The following is a 24,755-nucleotide window of genomic DNA, read 5'->3' as shown; positions in this document are numbered from 1 at the left end:
GGAGTTGACCCGTAGATAAGATTCTCATCTCACTTATTAAATCTCTACAAGAATGGAGAGAGATGGAACTTCAGCAAGATCATTCTTCAGAGTCTACTCGATGTGACTCAATCCCCATAAACACAATTTTGGCCTGGTTTTGTTGCTTTTGTTGTCGTTGTGGAGACAACAAGCAGACACAGGGGATTAAGAAGAGAAGTTTAAGAAATTAAATAACTTCTCCAGCGGTTAATAACACTTGAGCATCCACAGGAAATTAAATACATTATTGGTGCTCGGGGGTACTCATTCTGCATACCACAACCCTTGAAAGCCACAGCTGTCTTCAGGGCCCAGGGACACATAGTATCCCCTCCCCACACCTATCAATCATCTTCCCTTAACACAGTGTAGGGAACCTTCCCTTCATTGTACCTACTACATCCAAGAGCCTCAAATTTATCTTTCTTAAGTGAATGAATGAATTGTTGATAGAAAGACTTAAGTGCCTGATGGCTTAAGATGACTTTCCAACCACCCACACCCCCAACACTGATATTTGACTTCAATAGAGTACAGTCTCAGTCTCTGGTTAGTGTTTCCAATGGGAGTTTCTCTGAAGTCGTGCCATACAGGTGTCATTTAACCATCTGTTAAGGGATTTTTTGTAGCCTTCTTTTGATCCTCATTAAGTTTATCAAAGCCTGAAAATTCCAAATTATAGTGATTTATGACCAATCAATTAAGAAACTGTGCCATTCCTATATCTTATAATTCAACTTTTACAATGAAGATCCTGTTCATTTAGCCATTGTTTTCCTCTTAGGCACTCAAAAGAATCGATGGTAAAATTCAATCCAATTCAATCTCTATATTTAAGCAAGTGCTAAATCTACCATACAACAAATGATTTGATTTATATCAAATTTATAAAATTATTATATCATTCTAATAGCAGATGATAAAAAAAACCAACTTGGGTTAAATTGACTCACAGAGCAGGATTAGAAAGTTTTAAGGAATAAAATGCTTTCAAATCTCATGTTTAACAGGAAAATTTTGTTTGATTGTCCCAAATGTTAAAATAGGCAATACTTCTTCAAGAACTGGTAATAATCATTAGATTATCATTTCGACCATGCATAAGTTTTATTAGGCTGCATAAATATGTTTGTGTTTTATAGGTTTGCATAGGCTTTAATTCTCTAAATTACTTTAGAAAATAAAGGCTGTGTTAAGTTTATCTATGAAATGAATATGACAATTATTCTACTTCAACAGCATTTGGAATAAGTATTTAAACAGTCTCCTTCCTCATTACCCAGCATTCCCTTTTCTCAAAAGCATGAGAAAAGTCTGGAAGGAAAAAGAAATGAAAAGAAAGAGGAAGTTGGAGCAGTAAGAAAAGTAGAGAGGAAAATGGAGGGGGTTCAAGAAATTAGGAGAAAATTAAAAGGTTATATTTTACTGATATATTCGTATGTCTTAAAATATACCAACTTTAGTTTTAATACATAAAATTCAAAACCTTATTGTAAAAGTGTCTTTCAGAGTGACTAGCCATCCCAAATTGCCTGAGATGTCCACTTTCAGCATTTGAAAGTCCTGGGAAATCCCTCAGTCCCTGGCAAACTGGGACAGTTGCCTTACTTTTAGTTCATCTGGTGTTAAAGATCTGTATCTTATTTTTCTTCAAGGCCATAGTTAGAGAATAGAACACACATACCTGAAATCTCTGTGAACTCTGGATTTTGATGACATTTCTCTCCCACTGATTTGGGAGTGCAGCTGTGTTTTGCCATAAATGCTGAATAGGACCTCCACATGCAGTTTGAAGCCCAACCATTAATTTGCCACTCACTTGGCTGGAGAAGTAATAAAATGTAATCTGTGAAATACAATTAGTACCCAAACAATTATGATAAAGAAGTCCCCAAATGTGACAAAATATTTAAAATTCTGTGTGCTTTCAAATACCTGGCAGTCATGTTGATCATTTGTTGGAAGGAAAACTCTGCTTCTTAAACTTGAAGAAATAGAATCCACTCTGGAAACCAGTGAGAGGAAGTGAGCTATCAGAAAGAAGAGACAGGGTACAAAAATAAATAGAAAGAATGAATAAGACCTACTATTTGATAGCACAATGGGGTGACTATAGTCAATAATAATTTCACTGTACATTCAAAAATAACTAAAAGAGTGTGATTGGATTGTTTGTAACATAAAAGATCAATGCTTACGGGATGGGTACCCCATTCTCCATGATGTGATTATTATGCATTGGATACCTGTATCAAAACATCTCATGTACCCCATAAATATACACGTCTACTATGTACCAACAAAACTTAAAAAAAAAAAAAGACAATGTGTTAGATTCAGAGTGATCACTGGCAAATTTAAGACACAAAGTGATAATTCAGGCCCACATCCTCACTAGACTAATAATTTTTTTTTGTTTAAAGAACAAATAATTTAACCACATCATTTACTTTTGCAAACCATCTGATATTTTTACTTCTTTATGTTGCTCAGTGACATAGCTAATTGCAATTGTACTCCCTATAATATGACTATGGGCTACAGTTCACAACCCATTTTATCACATTTAACATAGAAAGGTACGTCCCTGCAAAGATGCTATCTAGGAAAAACATTATACTATTAGGACTGTCTACCAAAATAAGCAATTCGATGAAGACTTTTGACAGAGCAGGAGCACCATCATCTTGGACAAACACCACCATTTTAAGTTCCAGCTCCCTTTCTAACCTCATGCATTTCAAAGAAATCACTTCTAACAACAAGCAGCTAGAAAGAGCAGACAGTAAAATACAGATAAGACAGCTGTATGGTGTAAAGACCAAACTTCACACTCATACAATGGGCCCAAGTAAAACAGTGGGCCCTAATAAGCCCATTCCTTTCTCTTTAGGTTCACTAAGACAGGGAAGGAAGCTAAAAGCAGACTTGGGGGGTATGACTGCAGCTGCAGAAAGATGTATGCGAACAGACACAAAACTCTCCCTCCCAGATAAGCAAGACAAAGAGACACAGAAACATTCTGAGCCTGTGGTAGGCTCTCCCATCCTGAACCCTAAAATACTCTTAGTCTGTAAGAGAAAGGGCTCTTGACCTAACTCGGCCAGAGGGCCCTCTCAGGTTCATTCTTTAAAATAAACCTGTTTCTGACTGATGAGCCACTTTTCATGTTTCTTTCTTCCTTCTTCAACTCTTACAGCTTTAGAAGAGATTATTGCTCACTGTGCTTTTGTTCAGAAAAAGTTGGATTAGATAGTCCCAGCTTTTCCTAGGATTAAGGAAAACAACTCTGAGCCCTGATGCTTTCCTATGCACTGCAGTACGGATAATACCAGTGGACTCTCATGGTTTAGAAGCCTGTAAAATAAATGTTGAGCATTCCCTGGGCTCTCATAGATTTTCTGTGATGCTTTATGTGAGTTCTAGCATATAATCTGAGAACCATTGTTTTCTGCCACTCTATTTTACGTGCTTCTCTTTGTCAAAAGGAATGAGAAATATGATGATGATGACTATGATGACATAGCTACCTAAGTTATTCAGTGGTATTTTAAGTCAAATCAGTGGTATTGGAAATCAAATCTAATTGTCACATCATTAAAAGAATCAATAGTAAAATTATGAGACCTAAGGAAGAAACCTCTCTTCCCTACTCCTATTCCAAAATTGCATCCTAATTAAGCAGCAAACAGTGACATTAATGATTGCTTATGAATATAGTCAGAGACATAACTGAAGTAACTGTAATAACACACAATTATTCCAAGAATATACTTACGGGAATTATTATGTAAACACAATTTAGATGAAGAGTGAGTATCATGGTGATGCAAGTGGACTATCAATAGTTGGCTCTTGCATCAGGTAAACAAATGTTAAGCAAGTGAATAATCAAATAAGCATAATAAGCCATATGCATATATTATTTTAGGTTTAAATAATATTATTAGCAATACAAATGGTAATAGCATTCAGTCGGCTCTAAATTGTTGTTTATAAATATTGAACTACTAAAAAGAATCCCTGAGATACACAGAAAAATTATTTTTATTTGTCAAGGATATTGCCTAAATTATTCATATTTGTTTTTAAAAGCTTGATATTAAAAATCAGATTTGACACATTAAGTTACTAAATAATAAAAGTAGCATTTTTCAGTGATATTTTTCAACTCACATGAATAAATTATTTAAATATTTAAACAGAGTGTTTTATAAATAAAAACTTTGTCATTTGGTATGTATTATGGCACTATAAATTATTCTGTATTTTATCAAATATTCAATAAAGGTTAATCTTCAGGTTATAGTAGAAAGTAAAGGTTTACATTCAGAAACAGCTTGATATCTTTTGACATTTGTTCTAGTAATAAACTTTTTTCTTTGTATGGGGAAAAAATTGTTCAACATGCACCCAGTGGCAATATCTGTTTTCTATGATTAATTTTAACTTAGTGACAATCGCAAATTTTTTTAGTGTGCACTTCATTTTACCTTGCTCCTTTAGTATGAGTATGGAATTTCTTTAATTCACAGATGGAGATGTTCCCTAGAGAAAAATGTCACTTTATAGAAAGTTCCTTGGCTTTCCAGAGAACATTTTTCATCATGGCTGTTTATGAGTTCAAGAGAAAAAGGCAAATCTTTGACAGTATAACTTTTCTCCACATGACCATTCCCTCATTTAACACTCCCCTTTACTACAGCTCTAACCAGCCAGAAGAGACTGCGTGAAGCTCTTGAACAACAAACTTTACATTGAATATTCTTTCTATAAACCTCTTGTACTTCCTTTAGCAGCCTGGTAATACACATACCACATGCAAACACATAATCACCATTATCATCATATACCTCTATTAATCTCTACATCATCCTCATTACAGCTTGTTTACATGATACTTAAATTCCCACGTTGTGCCTGCATTCATAAAAGTCAATGCATAATGTCTTTGAAACACATGTGTAACATAATCTTGTGACAGAGTTAATTATTAAAATGACAAAATAACATAAATAGCATAATTTCATTTATAGTCTTAAATGTTTATGTTACAGGACTTTTAAAAATACTTTTTCTCAGTTACTGGTTAAGTATTGGAATGAAATCCCAAGTTCGATGACAAAAAAGGAGGTATATAAAATATGAAAGCAACAAAAACCATGAATCAAGGTTTGAGAGCTAAATCCAATAACTTTGGCAGTGAATTCTATCAACCTTGATCTTCAGGAAAGACAAGGCAGAATTTTCGGTCTCACTTTCCTCAACCATTGATGGGCAGCCTTGTACTTCCTCCATTTCCCACATTCTGAGAGATTAATGGACCTGAATGTGAGCAGGAGAGACATAAATCTTGTTGCATCCTACAGAGTAACCAACTGGCTCAAAGGAACTCAAAAAAGGAGCATTTTAACAGTGAGATAATATCAGTTCTCAAGAACATTTCATTCCAAGCCAGGCTGTAGGAATGGATCATCATAACAAGATCCAAGGCTTGAAGCAAATGTTAACATGTCAAAACTTATGGAAATATGAAAGTGCACTAATTTCCGACAAAAACATAGTTCTGATAATAGAGAGCAAATAGTAGTCTTAGATACAAATCTCTTCAAGTTGATTATTTCTGTCTATTTATTAAATTCTGTTTCCTTTGAATCATAAGTTTTGACTCATACCAATTTATTAAGCTAGCAAGCTCAACAGAACCAGGTAATATTTGCTAAAATTGTATCACTTAAAGAATACCCTCAAATAGTAATCCCTTATCATTACTACAAGTTGTACATGGATGCTGCCATATCAACTTATGTCTGACTTCAGTGACAAAGGGCTATGTGAGTCACTTTAGGAGATCATAAAATACATAATAAACCACAAGAGTATTGTTAATGAAAATGCCAGAATAGAGACCTCTGAAACTTTTTCCCCCACAAAAACAATTTTAAAACTGGCAAAAATGTCAGAATCCACTTGTATGAACTCTGGAAATTAGCCAAAGCTTTTTGGCAATTTGGAGGGCTTTTATTCAACAAATGGCTAAACCTCAGTTTTAAAAAATGGTGAGTTTTATGGGCTTTAACTTGCCCTAGTCTCATTGCCCACTCTCCAGTTTCACATTTAACTTTGAAAAATAGCAGCTTGCATTTCTGTGCAGCCTGGCAGCCACAAGAATGAGTAAAATGTTGCTAGACCTTTTTCAAAGCCTCATTCTCAAATAATTGTCATTATTTGACCTGTCTTTTGGTTCCCTGAAAGACCACAATTAAAATGCCATCTGAAATTGACCATAATAATAGCTTGCTCAGTATAAAATGCTTTTTCTACATAAGGGGTTTGTTGAAAACAATTACCAGCAAGTGTTATAACTTCCTAGTCACCTGAGGCAGTGTGTAACAGTTGGTGAAAATAATAAACTAATAGAATGAGACATTGATAGGGAGTTTAAAAAGTTCCAACATATTCCTGCAAATCTAGCCAGACATGTGCATGTGTAGGCCTGTGCACATGCTCTGGAAATACCTGAAAAGACCCTAGGCCCTAACATCTGGCTGATATTGAGGCTGTATGAAAGCAGGAAATGGAAACTAAGGCAGAGTTATCAGATGCCTGGATGAATGTGGAAAGTGCACCCCAACATACACACAGAATCCCTCAGCAAAACATAGAGATTTATTGGTCCCAGGCTGCTTTGGTCTGAATGTTTGTGCCCCTGCACACACACACATTCATATGTGGAAACATAATCTTTGAAGACGAGACTTTTGGGAGGTGAGTAGATCCTGAAGGTAGAGTCCTCATGGATGGATTTAATTCCTGTATAAAAGAAGGCCTAGAGAGTTGCTTTGCCCCTTCCACCATGTGAGAACACAGCAGGATAGTACTGTCTTATGAACCAGGAAGTGGTCCCTCATCAGACACTTGAATCTGCCAGTGCCTTGATCTTGGACTTTCCCAACCTACAGAACTGTGAGAAATAAATTTCCATTGTTTATAATCTACCCAGTTTCTGGCATTTTGTTCTAGCAGCCAAAATTGACTAAGACAATGACATCTAAGAGACTCTCAGTAAAGTCACTAAATTAACAACAAATAAAACAACTATAACTACAACAAACAGTAACAGAAGCGAATGTGTGGGAGTTTTTGGGAGAGTGAGCATCTGATTTCCAGAGGTCCAAGAGTATATTGTTTTAAATGTCTAGGTTTTTTTTTAAGTGAGAAACGCAAAGAAACAAGAAGATATATCCCATGCAGAGAGAAAAAAAGCAAAGCAATCAATACACAATGTCTCTGAGAAACACCAGACTTATTAGACAAAGACTTTAAATCAGCTATGTCAAATATTTTCAAAGAGCTAAGGAAAACCATATATAAAGAACTACAGAAATCATAAGAATAACGTGTCATAAAATAGAGAATATCAATAAAGAGGTAGATATATAATCAATAATGATTATAATCAATTATATAACTGATAAAAATCAATAATAATAACTTAGGTTATGGGCACAATATGTAATGATGTAATTTGTGGCAATAACAGCATAAAGAAGAAGTGAGCAGAACTATATAAGATCAAAATTTTTGTATATTGTTAAAATTATATTGGCATTAATCCAACCTAAGTTGTTGTAAATTAAAATGTTAAATGTAATCCCTAGGGCAACAACTAATAAAATAATTCAAAAATATATAGTAAAAAAAGAAAAGGATATTAATATAATACACTAGAAAATATCTATTTAACAAAATAAGGTAGTAATGGAGGAATAGAGTAATAAGAAAAAAAATAAGTCATACAGAAAACAAGTAGCAAAATGGCAATAAACAACCTATTGCTCTGATGATAGGTGTAAATCATAATTATATAATATGCGAATAGATTAAATTCTTAAATCAAAAGTAAGAAGTTGGCATATTGTATAAAAACATGATCTAACCATATGCTGTCTACAAGAGACACATTTTAGATTCAACTACAGAAAAAGGTTAAAAGTAAAAGGATATAAAAGACATACTATATAAACAATAACCAAAAGAAAGCTGAAATGGCTATACGAAATTGAGAAGAATGATTTTCTTTTCTTTTTAACTTTTATTTTAAGTTCTGGGGTACACGTGCAGGATGTGCAGGTTTGTTACACAGGTAAACATGTGCCATGGTGGTTTGCTGCACAGATCAATCCATCACTCAGGTATTAAGCCCAGCATCCATGAGCTATTCTTCGTGATGCTCTACCTCCTCTCTCCCCTCCTGACAGGTCCCAGTGTCTGTTGTTCCCTGCCATGTGTCCATGTGTTCTCATCATTCGTTTCCCACTTATAAGTGGGAACATGTGGTATTTGGTTTTCTGTTCCAGCCCTAGTTTGCTGAGGATAACAGTTTCCAGCTCTATCCGTGTCCCTGCAAAGGACATGATCTCATTCCTTTTTATGGCTGCATAAAATTCCGTGGTGTATATGTACCACATTTTCTTTATCCAGTCTATCATTGATGGGCATTTGGGTTGATTCCATGTCTTTGCTATTGTGAACAGTGCTCCAATGAACATATGCATGTGTGTGTCTTTATAATAGAATAATTTATATTTATTTGGGTATATACCCAGTAAAGGGATTGCTGAATCAAATGGCATTTCCAGTTCTAGATCTTTGAGGAATTGCCACACTGTCTTCCACAATGGTTGAACTAATTTACATTCTCACCCACTATGTAAAGCATTCCTTTTTCTCTGCATCCTCGCTAGCATCTGTTGTTTCTTGACTTTTTAATAATCATTATTCTGACTGGTGTGAGATGGTAATCTCATTGTGGTTTTGATTTGCATTTCTCTACTAATCAGTGATGTTGAGGTTTCTTTTGTATGTTTGTGGGCCACATGAATGTTTTATTTGAGAAGTATCTGTTCATGTCCTTTGCCCGCTTTTTAATGGGGTTGTTTGTTTTTTTCCTGAAAATTTGTTAAATTTCTGGTAGACTCTGGATATTAGACCTTTGCTGGGTGGATAGACTGAAAACATTTTCTCCCATCCTGTAGGTTTTCTGTTCATTCTGATGATAGTTTCTTTTGCTGTGCAGAAGCTCTTTAGTTTAATTAGATCCTATTTGTCAATTTTTGCTTTCAGTGCTGTTGCTTTCAGTGCTTTCATCATGAAATCTCTGCTTGTGTCTATGTCATGAATGTTATTGCCTGGATTTTCTTCTAGAATGTTTATACTTTTGGGTTTTACTTGTAAGTCTTTAATCCATCTTGAGTTAATTTTTGTAGAAGGTGTAAGGAAGGGGTCCAGCTACAATTTTTTGCATATGGGTAGCCAGTTCTCCCAGCACCATTTGTTAAACAGGGAATCCTTTCCCCATAGCTTGTTTTTGTCAGGTTTGTCAAAGATCAGATGGTTGTAGATGTGTGGTCCTAATTCTGAGTTCTTTAATATGTTCCATTTGCCTATGTGTCTTTTTCTGAACCAGTACCATGCTGTTTGGGTTACTGTAGCCTTGTAGTATAGTTTGAAGTTGGGTAGCATGATGCCTCCAGTTTTGCTCTTTTTGTTTAGAAGTGTCTTGGCTATGTGACCTCTTTTGGGTTATATACTAATTTTAAAATAGCTCCTTCTAATTTTATGAAGAATGCCAATGGTAGTTTAATGGTAATAGCATTAAATCTATAAATTACTTTGGTCAGTATGGCCATTTTTACAATACTGCGTCCTCCTATCCATGAGCATGGAATGTTTTCCCATTTCTTTGTGTCCTCTCTGATTTCTTTGAGCAGTGGTTTGTAGTTCTCCTTGAAGAGGTCCTTCACTTCCTTTGTTAACTGTATTCCTCGGTGTTTTATTCTCCTTGTAGCAACTGTGAATGGAACTTCCTTCATAATTTGGCTCTCTACTTGCCAGATGTTGGCATATAGGAGTGCTAGCAATTTTTGCACATTGATTTTGTATCCTGAGATTGCTGAAGTTGCTTATCAGCTTAAGGAGCTTTTGGGCTGAGACAATGGGGTTTTCTAGATATAGGATCATGTCTGCTGCAAATAAAGATAATTTGACTTCCTCTCTTCCTATCTGAATATGCTTTCTTTCTTTCTCTTGCCTGATTACCCTGGACAGAAGACAGAATTCTTATTGAGACAAAGCAGGGCATTTTATAATGACAAATGTGTCAACCAATCAAGAGTATATAAAAACTATAAACATCTGTGCACGTAAAACCAGAGCTCTGAAATATGTGAAGCAAAAGCTAAAATAATTGAAAAGTAGACCATTTAACAACAATAGTTGGAGACTCTAATATTCTACTTTCAAAAATAAATAGAACTATTTGATAGAAGATCTGCAAGAAAATAGAAAACTTGAGCAATTCTATAAACCAATTAGACCTAACAGATACATATGGCACACTTACTCCACCCAACAACAAAAGAATGCACATGCTTCTAAACTACACACAGAACATTCTCCAAGAAAGATAATATTTTAGGTCAGAAAACAAATCTCAATATATTTAAGAGCATACAAATCATACACATATGTTCTCCAGAAATAACAGAATGATTTAAATTAATAACAGAATGAAATCAGAAAAATTCACAAATATGTAGAATTAAATAACAGTCTCCTAAATAACCAATAGCTAAAGAAGAAATCCAAAGAGATGTTAGAAAATACTTTAAATAAATGAAAATAAAAATACAACATATAAAAATGGATGGGATGCTGTTATTTCAGTGCTTGGTAAGAAATGTATAGCTGTAAATGCCTAAATTTAAACAAGGAAAGATCTCAACATTAATAATAAGAAGCTAAAAGAAGAGAAAACTAAACCCAAAGCAAGCAGAGGAGGAAAATTAGAGAAGAAACAAATAAAATAGAAAATACAAAAACAACAAAAAAATTAAGAAACAAAAGTTCCTGGAAAGATCAATAAAATTGATAAACTTTTCACTAGATGAACCAAGAAAAAATAAAATTAAAAACTCAATTTACTAAAATGAAGAGTGAACAAGGGTCAGAACTTCTAACCTTACATAAATAAAAAGAATTACAAGGGAATACTATCAATAATTTCATGCTACCAAATTAGATAACCTAGAAGAGATGGGCAAATACCTAGAAACACAAACTACCAAAGCCAATTAAAGAAGAAATAAAAAATCCAAATAGACTGTAACAAGAAAAGAGAATGAATCAGTAATCAAAAATCTTTCCACAAACAAATGCTCCAGCACAAAAGGCTTACTAGTAAATTATATGAAACATTTAAATGATTAACACTAATACTTCACAAACTCTTATAAAAAACAAAAGAGGAAGAAACACTTCCCAACTCATTCTATAAGGCCACAATTACCTTAATAAACCAAAACCAGACAAAGACATCACAAGAAAAGCAAACAACAGACCAACATAACTGATGAATATACATCGAGCAACACATTTTAAAAATTTTTCACCATGGTCAAGTGGAATTTATCCTAGGAATGCAAAATTGGTTCAACACATAAAAATTCATCAGTACAAACACCATATTGATCAAGTAAAGAACAAAAACCACATGACCATGTCAATAGATGCAAAAAAAGATATGACAGTCTTAACACTCTCTTATAATAAAAGTTAATGGGTGCAGCACACCAGTATGGCACATGTATACATATGTAACAAACCTGCACATTGTGCACATGTACCCTAGAACTTAAAGTATAATAAAAAATAAATAAATAAAAAGTAAAATTCAAAAAAAAACTTTAAATCCTAATGATAATAGCTGACGTTTATTAACTATTTACTACGTACCATTTTTTGGCTAGCAACTTTTATGAATTATCTCATTAAATCTTCATAATAATAGCATCAAGAACTACAAATTCGTTTTCATGTAAGAAGGGAAATAAAATTACTTTATGGGTTTTGCTTTGAGGTTTGAAGAATGAAAACCATGCATTACTTGGAAAATAGTATAATTAAGTGAATTTTATTATCATCATCATCTCTTAGTTTACAAATGAGAAAACTAAGACTTAAATAATGTAAAAATCAGTTAACAAGGTTAAACAACTGATAGGTGGTAGAGGAACTGGGAAGAAATCTGTACCTGTCTGAATCTGGAGCAGGAACCCTTAAATGATGTGTCACTCCAGCAGGTCATCAGTTACTCTACAATACCTATTAAGTATACTTTATTTAGTGTATTTAGATTTATAGTAGATTTAGACTCTACTGTAAAAACAAGGACTTCAGACACCTGTTAGAAATTATCCATATCATCTTGTTTGAAAATTGTCCCTCTCTAGTGTTCTTTTCTAAACATGATTCCAAACTCCAAACTCTTGAATCAGGGCAACCTTTAGGGTCAGCATTAATAATTTCTCAATACTTAAAAAAGTTTCCTCCTGACTGTCACTATTATTGAGATTTCTCAAATGCCTTCCCTGAATTGGGTGTGCACTATCAAAAAAACGGCAGACATTTCTTTTTGTTAACCTAAGGGAATTTTAAAAACACATATAAACACACTGGTTTGTGACAGATTACCAGGCTTTATGTTTAGCAGGGTTTCCTAAGCAAAACACAAATTCTGTAAATCTACAGAATTAGACAAAACATTGACTCAATCCCTAGATGAGAGTATAATGGATTGTCATTTAATAACTTTTGTGACTGAAAATAAATGATGTAAAAATTAAAAGTTGGTAAGTTTATAGGATATAAAATCGATACACAAAAACCAGTTTCATTTCTATACACTGGCAAGGAACAATCTAAAATAAAATCAAGAAAATCTCATTTAAAGTTGCCTCCAAAACAATAAAAGACTTAGGAATAACTTTAATAAGTAAAAATCAAGATTTGTACAATAAAAATTTTAAAAATACAGTGTTGAAAGAAATCAAAGAAGACCTAAGTAAATGGAAAGACATGATGCATAATAGCCTGGAAAACTTAATATTGTTAAGATGACAATAGTTACCAAATTGATCTACCAATTCATGCAATTCCTCTCAAAATTCCAACCACCATTTTTGCAGAAATTTGCAAATTAATACTAAAATACATATGGAAATGGAAGAAACACAGAATAGACAAAAAACTCTTGAAAGAAAATAAGAAAATTATAAGACTTACTCTTCCTTAGTGACTTCCTTTCAAACTACAGTACAAGGCTGCAGTAATCAAGAAGATAGTGTGGTACTGTCATAAGCACAGGCAGAAAGATCAATGCAATCACATTGAGAGTTCAAAAGTAAACCAACACATCTATGAATTTTGACCGTGTTAAGATAATTTAGTGGGGAAAGTATAGACTTTTCAATATATGGTGCTCAGACAACTGGATAGCTACATGCAAAAGTGGATACCTCATACCATATTAAAATTAACTAAAGATGGATTAAAGACCTAAGTATAAGATATAAACTCTTACAAGGAACTATAAGTGTAAGTCTATGACCTTGGATTAGGCAATGGTTTCTTAGATGTAACACCTAAAACAAGAGCATCCATATAAAGAAGTAAATAAATAAATAAGTACATAGATAGATGGAAGAGAGAGAGAGAGATAGATAGATAGATAGATAGATAGATAGATAGATAGATAGATAGATGATGGCTAGGTAGATAATTAAATTTGACTTTATCAAAATTACACAGGCTAGGACAGTAGGGGCAAGTGGCATTAATGGAAGACAGATCCTTAATTTCTGGCATGATCTAAAGGGAAGCAATGAAGATGGGGTAAGAATAAAAAAAATAAACACATAAATGAAAAACTGGAGGAACTGGAGCCATGTAAAAGAGAAAAAGGAAAGCCCAGGGATTTTCCCCCAAATCATACCATTAATCAGTGTTTAAGGAGAATCCAGGTCTCCAGATAACTTTTAGAATTGTTCCTCTTTACTTAGTAAAATGGAGATTTTACTCGCTGCAAATGTTCGTTATTAGCAAGAATAGACAATCAAGAAAATATAAACCTTTCTTCCCCTAAAAACTTTGAATATTAGTGTACTCATTTTCCATTGCTTCCATAACAAATTACTATACACCTACTGGCTTAAAACAACACAAATGTATTATCTCACAGCTTCTGTAAGTCAGAAGTCCAGGCACGGTGTGGCTTAGCTGGTTCTTTGCTTAGATGCACAAAAGGCTGAAATGGAAGTGAGGGTCGTCTGTACTCCTTTCTGAAGACCCTGAGGATGAATATGCTTTCAAGCTCATTCAAGTGGTTGGCAGAATTCAATTCCACGCAGCCCTAAGAATTCAATTCCACGTAGCCCTAAGAATTCAATTCCACGTAGCCCTGAGACTGAGATCCCTGTGTCTTTGCTGGCTGTTAACCAGTGATTGTTCTCCACTTTTAGAGGCCCCTGTATTACTTTCTTGTGATCCCCTTTCTTCATTTCCAAAGCCAGCAATGCAGGTCAAGTCCTCAAACTTCAAATCTCTCTAATCTTCCCTTCTGCCTCAGTTCTCCTGCCTTCCACTTCTGCTTTTAAGGGCTCATGTGATTACACTGAGCCCACTTGAACAGTCCAAGATAATCTTTCGATTTTGAGGTCAGTTGATTAGTAACCCATTTACAAAATCTCTTCACAGCTGTGGCCAGATTAGTCTTGGATTGAATAACCAGAGGATAGGAAATTGGGGGCAGGGGCAGATTTTATAATCTGCCTGCCACAATTAGGTAGACAATAATTTGATTCTCTTTTTCCATTTGCAATATTCCACGGTATTGATCAAAATCTGTAAAGCCTAAAGTAGTTTGAGTCTCTTTAAGCTTCCTGGACTAATTCACTTGAAAGATACTTGAAATCAAAGTGAGCGTTCATCATACTTATCAGAGTTCATATGCAGATAATTGACATCTACTGGGTATGTTCAAATCAATTTCATTAGTAAAATATCATGGTCACCCTCATTTGACAGAATCTCAGTCAAATGACCATGGTTCAAAAGATATATCTTTTGAAATTTGTAATATATTTATTTTAATATAGTATTATAGGATTTTTATGTACTTCTGTTGAGCGTGAATTTTTTTCAATTGTGTCTAAATTAATTTGAAGAATATATCCATCTATAAATTTAACAAACAATCAAGCCATCTGCCTATAAAAATAAATTTGCTGCCAAATGAAAAGCAAATGATGCATAGAAAAATATTTCTATTTTTCAATAGAGAAATTAGAGAATGTATCATTTTTAGCTCTCATCAATACTCTAAGATATCTGACAGCTTGACTATTAATATTCCATTGCAAAACTTCATTGATATGGTATCAGTTAATTCAAATAAGTATCTAAGTTGTCAACTATGATTCCATCACTGACATATAACTCTGAATTTGAAATAAATGAAAAAATAGAACAAATATATTATCCAATACACAAAAGATGTCAACATTGTTGAGTGACTATGAAAATCTCATATAGTTCACCCATTTCAAATTCATGCACACACACAAACACACAGACATCAAGGACCTTGGCATTATTAGCTTAACAATGAAAGAATTTGTGCAAGAAACTAAAGCTCTCTGGAAAATATGGCTTGAGACAGAAGGAATCATTAAGCTCAAAATATGCATGCCCTTGAAATTCCTTACACTATTCCTCAACCACTGCCATAACATCCATCAATGTCTCTCATTTCTGCTGCCTGGTTGGACAGTGGCAGAAATAGGATTGTCAACTGTGAAGGAGTTTGGGTATAGGAAGAAAAAGAAGGCAAGGAAACAGTTCAGGTGAGCAAAATCAGTAACCTTTGGAGGACACAATTCTTGACATTCACAACATACACTTTTAGCCTATCTTCTTTGTTTCTAGTCATTTCTAGTCATAGTAGACTTCTATGTCATCGCCTGAGCACAGCAGCTATCTCCACCTGGTCCTATGTGGTTCTTTCCATTTGAAATACCACTTCTTTCATCTCTCCATCCATTGAAATACTACTCATCTTTCAACTATTTTCTCAAATGCTCTTTCACTTTCTGGAGTCAGAGTTTGTCTCTAGTCTCAGAGAAATTTATTCAAACCCAAATTTTGTACCTTTTTCTTTCTCCCAATAAGTAATTGTTTTATTCCCAAACATGTGTCTCAAAGAGATCACAAACACCTTGATATATAGCCTGTAACTTAATACAGGTTGAGTATCTCTTACCTAAAATGCTTGGGACCAGCAGTGTTTTGGATTTCAGATTTTTTCAGATTTTGGAATATTTGCACATACATTAGAGATGGGACGCAAGTCTAAACATAAAATTCATTTATTTTTCATATACACCTTATTCACATAACCTGAAGGTAATTTTGTACAATGTTTTAAAATAATTTTGTGCATAAAACAAAGTCTCTGCACATTAAACCATCAGAAACCAAAGGCGTCAGGTGTGGAATTTTCCACTTGTGGCATCATATTTGCCCTCAAAAAGTTTCCAATTTTGGAACACTTTGGATTTCAGATTTTTGGATAAGGGATGATAAACCTGTAGTCTTTATTATCTTAACAACATTATCATGATGTCTTACACACTGGAATTAATAAAAGCTTTTGCATTAAAATTAACAATAATAATCAGCATATATAAATCTAACAACATAAATATACATTTATAATAAATTTTTATTTTAATATTTTTACTTTTAAAATAACACAACTACCATATTAAAAATGGGTTAAGAGGCCTGGTGTGGCGGCTCACGCCTGTAATTCCAGCACTTCGAGAGGCCAAGGTGGGCAGATCACTTGAGGTCAGGAGTTCAAGACCAGTCTGGCCAACATGGTGAAACCCCATCTCTAATAAAAAATATAAGTATTAGCCGGGCATGGTGGCACATGCCTGTGATCCTAGCTACTCAAGAGCCTGAGGCAGGAGAATTGCTTGAATCCGGGAGGGGGAGGTTGCAGTGAGACGAGATCATGCCACTGCACTCCAGCCTGAGTGACAGAGTGAGACTCTGTCTAAAAGAAAAAAAAAAGGGGAGGAGGGGTAGGTGGAAAAAAAGACACTGTAATTCCATTTCGTTAACACATCTTGTTTGTACTCTCAGTACAAATAAGTACTAAAAGTATTTATTTTAAAGAAAGAGGTTTGACTGCTATAACAAAATTTCCCCCTTAATTGAAAGTTCAGATACATGTTTAAATAATAGCATAATAAAGCTGATTCTGATACAGAAATAAAGTTTGCTTCACTTATGTTTGCTATAAATGTGAACACTGGGCACTAAAATTAAGATTATAATGTATCTGTGTTCTTAGAGGAAGAATTATATTCTTTATTCATTTATGTCCAATATTGAATAGTGTCAGACATAAAATGCTCAATTAATGTTTATTGTGAACAGACATGGGGGCAGCAAACTGTAACCCACAGACAAATCCACCTGCCACCTAATTTTGCATATCCTATGAGTTAAGAAGTGTTTTTACATGCTTAAATCATTAAAAAAATTCGAAAAAATAAGTATTTTAAAACATGTAACAATGATATTAATTATACATTTCCATGTTCATAAATAAAAGGTTAACATAACACAGCCATGCTTTATGTGTTGTGTATATATGACTATTTTTATAGTGTAGATGGCAGAGTAGAGTTTTTGGGACATTGACCATATGGCCCAAAAAGCCAAAAATATTTACTATCAGCCCTTTCAATGAAGAGCGTGCAGATGCCTGGAATAGATGAGTTGATCAATGGAAATTTCTCAGATTACAAACAATATAGATGCTCCCCAGCAACATCTGGAAAACACACACATCGTATCCTTGTCACATTGTGAGCTTTGAAATGTGTACGTGCAAATAAGAAAATGGTTGCTGGTTGCTTTTTTCTAACTTTTAATATGTAATCATAAGTACGTGTATATTGTTTATGTCTCTATCACCAGATTGCAAGTTCACCAGGGACAAGAGCTGCATTCTTGTTCACTTTTATATCTTCAGGTCCTGGAAGAGCATGCGGAGCAATACAGATGTTCAGTAAAGAGTTTTCAAAGCAAATATAGAAAGGAATAAATGGACATTAAATTTTCATTGATTTAAAAATAAACAGATATTCAGACTACAGAGGCTGCAGAAACGTAATCTACAGAGTGAGAAAGTGGAATTCTTGTCTCCATGTTTGGTCTTTCACAGTTTCTTCTTAATAAAAGAACCCAACTCACCCTGTATGTAGCAGAGCCTACCTATTACTTAGGAATGGATTATGGCTCAGTTTCCCTTCAGAAAGGGCAGCATAGAACAGCTTAGGAGATGCTGGTATTCACTCAGCTGGGAAACTCAGTGATGAACATAATGATTACATTAGAAAAACAAGAAAAATCTATAAGCTGGGACCACAAGAGGACTTCGAGATAAAGAGAAGAGGCATTATTTTTAAGGGATAGGGAACTTAGGTGAAGGGATCACAGCAAATTCAATTCTGCCAGCCTTTGGCATAGGGTCCGGCTGCAGCTGCAGGTGGAGTGCAAGGCGAAAACTCTGAGAGAAGGGCTGCTCTCTCCTGGGCCTGAGGAACCAGGAAGGGCAGCCTGGAATAGCCAGGTATGACAGAAAAAAAGAAATTCTATAAAGAAGAGAGCCAGAAAAAAAATGAGTGCCCCATTTTCTATGAATAATCTCTGTCCAAGTCTCTGGCCAAAATGGAAACCTGCATGTGTAGGGAGCCCTTCTAGCAGCTAAGCCTAGAGGAATTGAATTGATATTTTGACTGCTGCCCACAGCATACAAAAGTTTGTCATTTGAGGCTGGACCTGGTGACTCACGCCTATAATCCCAGCACTTTGGGATGCTGAGGTGGGGAGATCACCTGAGGCCAGGAGTTCGAGACCAATCTGGCCAACATGGAGAACCTCATCTCTACTAAAAGTACAAAAATTAGCCAGGAGTGGTGGCACATGCCTGTAATCCCAGCTACTCAGGAGACTGACACAGGAGAATTGCTTGAACCTGGGTGGCAGAGGCTGTAGTGAGCTGAGATCACACTACTACACTCCAGCTTGGGCAACAGAGCCAGACTGTGTCTCCGGAAAACAAACAAACAAACAAAAAAAAGTTTGTCATTTGAGTCTATGCAACTTAATCATCTGCTTAAACAAATTATCACCATGCTTTGAAAAAATATACATAACGCATCCCAGAGCCTCCATTCACACATCCAGGATAAAATTCAAAATTACATGACAAAGAACTAGGACAACATAATCATACATCGGAAAATTTAATCAGCAGCAGGTAAATCTGAGATGATGCACGCATGGATTTTAAAACTCCCATTGTAATTATGCACAATGAAGTAAGGGAAAATATTCTTAAAATGAATGAAAAGATAACAGAGAACTTTTTTAAACTAAAACAACCAATTAAAAATTTTAGAATTGAAAAATACAATGCAGGCAATCCCTGACTTACAGTGAGTGGTTCCACTTAGGATTTTTCTGCTTTATGATGGTGAAAAAGTGATATATCTTCAGAGGGACACAACCACTCCATTTTTCACTTTCAGTACAATATGCAATAAATTACATGAGGTATTCAATACTTACTATGAAATAGGCTTGTGTTAGATGATTTGACCCAACCGTAGGCTAATGTATATGTTCTTGGCAAGTTTAAGGTAGGATAGACTAAGCTATGATTCTCAGTAGGTTGGGTGTATTAAATGCATTTTCAATTTATGATGGATTTATTGAGACATAATCCTATTATAATTTGAGGAGCATCTGTGGTTGATTTCTTTTTTAATCACTGGATAGGATTATCAGTAGAATGAAGGTAACAAGGGAAAAAATCACAGAACTTGAAGATAGATCAATTGAAATTATGCACTCTGAAAAACAGAAAACAAAATCAAAATATATGGAGAGATTTCATCTAACAGCATGTTAGACTTACAGACTAACACATTGATGATTGAAATACAAAAAGGAAATGAGAGAATGGGACAGAAGAAATATCTGAATAAACAAAAGCAAAATACTTTTCAAAATTGGCAGACAGCGTACATTTCAGATTCAAGAAGTTTAGTTAACGTAAGTATGATAAAATTTAAAATGTTCATGCTGAAATCCAAAAATAAAGACCAAATTCTGAAAGAATCAAAACAACAAAGATATATTACACACAGAAAAAAAAAAAGAAATTGTGGCTATCATAGTAGAAACTAGGTGAAGACAGCAAAATAATGCCTTTAAAGCACTAAAAGAAAAAAAAAAGAACATGAAAAAATATATATCCAGTAGGAATACATTTCAAGAATGAAGGCAAAATAAAAATATTTTCACGGGGAAAAACTAACATAATTTAACACCAGCAGAACTGCACTACAAGAAATACTAAAGGAATTTCTTCAAGCTGAAGAGAAATGATACCAGAGACAAACTCAGATAGGTAGAAGAAATAAAGAGTGCTGCAAATAATAAATATGACAAAAGAATATCTTCTTTTAAATTTATTTTTAATGCTGTCTAAAGCAAATATTATAACATTGATTTGTAGGGTTCATAATATATAGAGATTATAGAACCAATATATGTGAACACTATAGAACAAAATAAAAATATGGGATGGTGTTTAATAGTGTACATGTTTCATAATATATGAATTTTAGATCTAACAATTGATCAGAATAACAAAAGCTCTAATATCCTCATTTAAAACTGATTTTAAATGCCCAAATTAGGAAATAATAATCTGTGGCATAATGGGAAATATTTTTCAAATAAATTGTTTTTTAATCTTTGGTAGACTTAAAGTGAATTATACATTTAAAAACCCCTTTATCACCTTTAATATCAAATGAACTCCAGAATTACTTAAAACTTTCATATTTGCATTCCCATCTTTAAAAGTAGTTTCACCATCCTTACAAAGATGTTTTTGATTTTGTTGTAGTACTAATATTTTATCTATATGCAATGTTACATTCTTTTAAAAATCAGTACTACATTTCAATCATTCTTTCCCTGAGCTTTACTAGACTTCACATATTGACAACAGTGATGTTTTTAATGTTTTAATGGATTCTCAAACTTGCCACTCAAGGCATTGATTACATAATGAAAAATATAATTTTGGAGCACTGGCAAATCATTTCAAGAGTAAGTTAATCAAATTTTGGTTAATACTTATGAAATAAGAATTTTTGAGTAAAGACAGGATTCAGACCATTTGTCTATAAATATGTTCCAACAGCTAATATCTACAGCCAGAACACTTGCTTACTTAAAATTATTGCTAGAGACTACTTACATGTTAACATTCAATTGTATTTGTAAGAGATGCATGACTATTACCAAAGTTACCAGCCTTCAATGAGTTATGCAGGCAATATTTTGTCTCTTTTTCCTATGCAGCTTGCATTATTATTATCTCTGTTTTACAGATGAGGAAATTGAAACTACAAAACTAGCTGATTGGCAGGGCTAGGATTCAAACCCATCTAGTCTGACTCCAGAGATTTTAAGTAAACCCAGATGATATCATTCTATGGTATCTGCCTATACAACATCTCAGTTTCGATGTGAATTGCCCCATTTTACCTCTTGACTAGGCAATTAAAAATATGCATAAAAAAATGAGGGAAAATGGCAGAAAAGAAAGAGAGAAGAAAATTGGGAAGCACAGTGTCTTCTGAAGCTATTTAACTCCACAGTAAGGAGGCAAGCAAGAGGAATTCAGTAAGAGCCACTGACAAACAAAATTCTACAGTAAATTAATATGTGCTGTGAAAAACCTTCTGAGTAAAAGAAAGAAACAAAGGAGAGACATATGGAATCAGCAATCTGTAAGACTGCAATGGCCGTTAGGTTGGGAGCAAGATTCAATAAGACCATCTAACATAACTAAATCTGTAATAAAAGTTTCCTATGTTGCAATTAGTGCTTGTTACTATTTGTGAAGCTGGACCCTTTTTGGTAATAAAACTGGCTGATTCCTAAAAATGGTTAAGAATTCTAAACAAAAGTAATTTTTGACATTAAAGCCAAATTAAGAAACTCCATCTTATCAATTTAGAGGTAACATTAGCAACACCAAAATTATTCAGAAATGGACTAAACATCAATTTTTGAGTGCCAGGTTTTCTATAATCTCTATCAGCAATTTTTCATGTAGTTCTTAAAATAACCATCCTAAAAATTTGGCATCATTATTTCCCCTCTTAAAATTGTGAAAACTAAGGCTCAAAACTTAATTTAAGATTTTACAGCTAGGGAGGGACAGACCGGGGAGTCTAATCTGCTTGTGTAATATTTATGAAAACACTGCCAAACTAACATCCAATGCCTGAACATTTGCTTGTTTCAAATTACCTCCAGGGCAAAAAACATATTTTAACATTGAATTGAATTTATTTGAGGGAAGTATCACTTATAAAAATAACTAGCTTTTAGTTATGCAAGGAAATGTATTACCCCTTTTTCTACCACGTGTAAACCTATCAGATGAGGGCAGGTATGGAGTCCATTTTTCCTCCCTAATACATCTTAAACACCCGGTACCCAATGTTGAATGAATGGAGTTTATTAGTTAATAAATGAAGAAATTTCTGGCTCCAGAGCTACCTCAAAGTCTAGAGAGCAGTTCAGCAGAGCTTTCTAGTCAACTTGATTAAACAAGTGGTACTAGACAGAGCTGAAATCAGTCCAGCCAAAATAAAAGTAATTTGACTAATTAATCTAGGTATATTGTCCCATTTATGTTTTACAATTTCCATAAAGAATAAGAAAAACTGGAAAATCCCAATTATTCTCTAAATAGACCTATTGGAATCCAAGGAACCCAATTATGAGACTCTGATGTGATATTTTAAAATCATAAATATTTTGAAACTGGTTAAAGAATGCATAAAATTAGACATTTTAACTACAAATATGTAAGTATCAGACAAGATTTTGCTTCCCTAATTAAACATTTGGCAGGGAATGGAAGAAAGGGAGGTGGGAAAGAACGAAGAAGGAAGGGAGGGAAGGAAGGAAAGGAGGAAGGGAGAGAAGGGAGAAAATAAATTTAAAACATTTACCAGACACATCACCATTGTGATCATAAAATGGAGGTGATAGACCAGTCATCCCATTTCTCTTTGTCCAACTAGGTTGCAGACTCTGATCTTGAGCCATATTACAGAGACCATCCTCAAAATCACATCTTTCATAATTCCAACCTAATGAGAAAGAAGAAAAATTGGTTTTCACAACTGTGTTTAGCTTTTTAAAAAATAAGACAATAGCAGAAAAATAAAGTTTAGCAACAAGTGACAAACATAAGTCAACATAAAGATTATTCCTTATAAGTCTAAGTCTACTTTATTAATGCAAAGCTTTTTATGCATCCAATATTCTAATAAGTTACCACAACGAAAAACAGTGTGTTCTAATAGAAAGAATGCCACACGACATAGGATCAGAAGACTGAGGACCTAATCCGGATTTTGATTCTTATTAACTGAGTGTCTTAGCTTAACTATTCAACCATAGCAAGCCTTTTCTTTACTTGCAAAATTAGAACAATAACATCCTGTCCGGTGTCTCTCAAAAAATTGCTACGAAGATCTATGATACAATACATATAAAAATGCAGTTGGCCCTCTGTGTCTATGAATTCCTCATCTGTGGATTCAATCAATGGCAGATAAAAAATATTTGGGAAAAAAAATTGCATCTGTACTGAACACGTACAGATTTTTTCTTGTTATTGCCTAAAGAATACCAACTATTTACACAGTATTAATATTTACATTGTCTGAGGTATTATAAATTGTCTAGAGATGATTTAAAGTATACAGGAGGATATAGGTTATATGCAAATTCATCATTTTATATCACAGACTTGCTATCCATGGATAGCAAGAGACCATTGTACCTTACAACTCTTAGGTACCATAACATATAAGGAATTATTATTAAGGTTACATCTTAAAACTCAGCTTCCACCTTCGTGCCATGCAGGCATATCAGAATTTCAGGTTTGGGCAGATCAAATCACAGAGACCCCTCTGATGGAAACTCAACCATCAGTGGCTGAGATATACTCCTGAAATTAAGTACAGCACCTCATCATTGAATCTGCGTTTGAGGAAAGTTTAGTGTTTACAATCACAACAAAGACATTTCTGACTCTTTCTCTGGGTGATCCAACATCCAAGAGACTAGGGAGAAACAGAAGAAGTGGAGCACATGGTTGTTCACAATACCTACCCATGTAATGTCTATGAATGTCACATTCTGAAAATAGATGATCTCAACCACAAATGGTCCCTCCCCAGGTTGTGTTCCTCAGCAACTGTGAAGATGGTCTTTTTGGGGTAGGTGAATTATAGGACTTGTTTTCTGGTCACAACCCTGCTAACCAAAATAGGATCTGGTCCAGTCAGGATGAAGTGAAGAAGCCGGCAGAAACCAGCAGATAGCTACAAAAACAATCCCTAGATGCTCTAATTGCTCATTAGCATAAGACACTCCCACTAGTGCCATGACATTTTCCAAAGGCCATGGCAATGACCCAAAAGTTACCACTCCCTTTCTAGAGATGTCTTTCTTGCTTGCTTGCTTGCTTTCTCTTTCTTTCTTTCTTCCCTTTTCTTTTTTTTTTTTTTTTTTGAGACGGCGTTTTGCTCTTGTTGTCCAGGCTGGAGTGCAATGGGACGATCTTGGCTCACCACAACCTCTGCCTTCTGGGTTCAAGCAATTCTCCTGCCTCAGCCTCCCAAGTAGCTGGGATTACAGGCATGCAC

General features: G+C 34.4%; 1 protein-coding gene across 1 annotated transcript in view; it reads right to left on the bottom strand.

Moving 5' to 3' along the window:
* MALRD1 (MAM and LDL receptor class A domain containing 1) overlaps positions 1-24,755 on the bottom strand; it is a 679,682-nt gene that overhangs the window by 633,274 nt on the left and 21,653 nt on the right. The window contains exons 2-4 of the mRNA XM_054503207.1: positions 23,046-23,186; positions 1,957-2,051; positions 1,706-1,867 (exon numbers count right to left, since the gene is read on the bottom strand). Coding sequence (XP_054359182.1) covers positions 1,706-1,867; positions 1,957-2,051; positions 23,046-23,186 — 398 coding nt within the window. The remainder of the gene's footprint in view (positions 1-1,705; positions 1,868-1,956; positions 2,052-23,045; positions 23,187-24,755) is intronic.

The sequence above is a fragment of the Pongo pygmaeus genome, chromosome 8, assembly GCF_028885625.2.
Source record: "Pongo pygmaeus isolate AG05252 chromosome 8, NHGRI_mPonPyg2-v2.0_pri, whole genome shotgun sequence".
Taxonomy (NCBI): Eukaryota; Metazoa; Chordata; class Mammalia; order Primates; family Hominidae; genus Pongo; species Pongo pygmaeus.
Note: the sequence above shows the minus strand (reverse complement) of the source record. Positions and strands in the feature narration are given on the sequence as shown.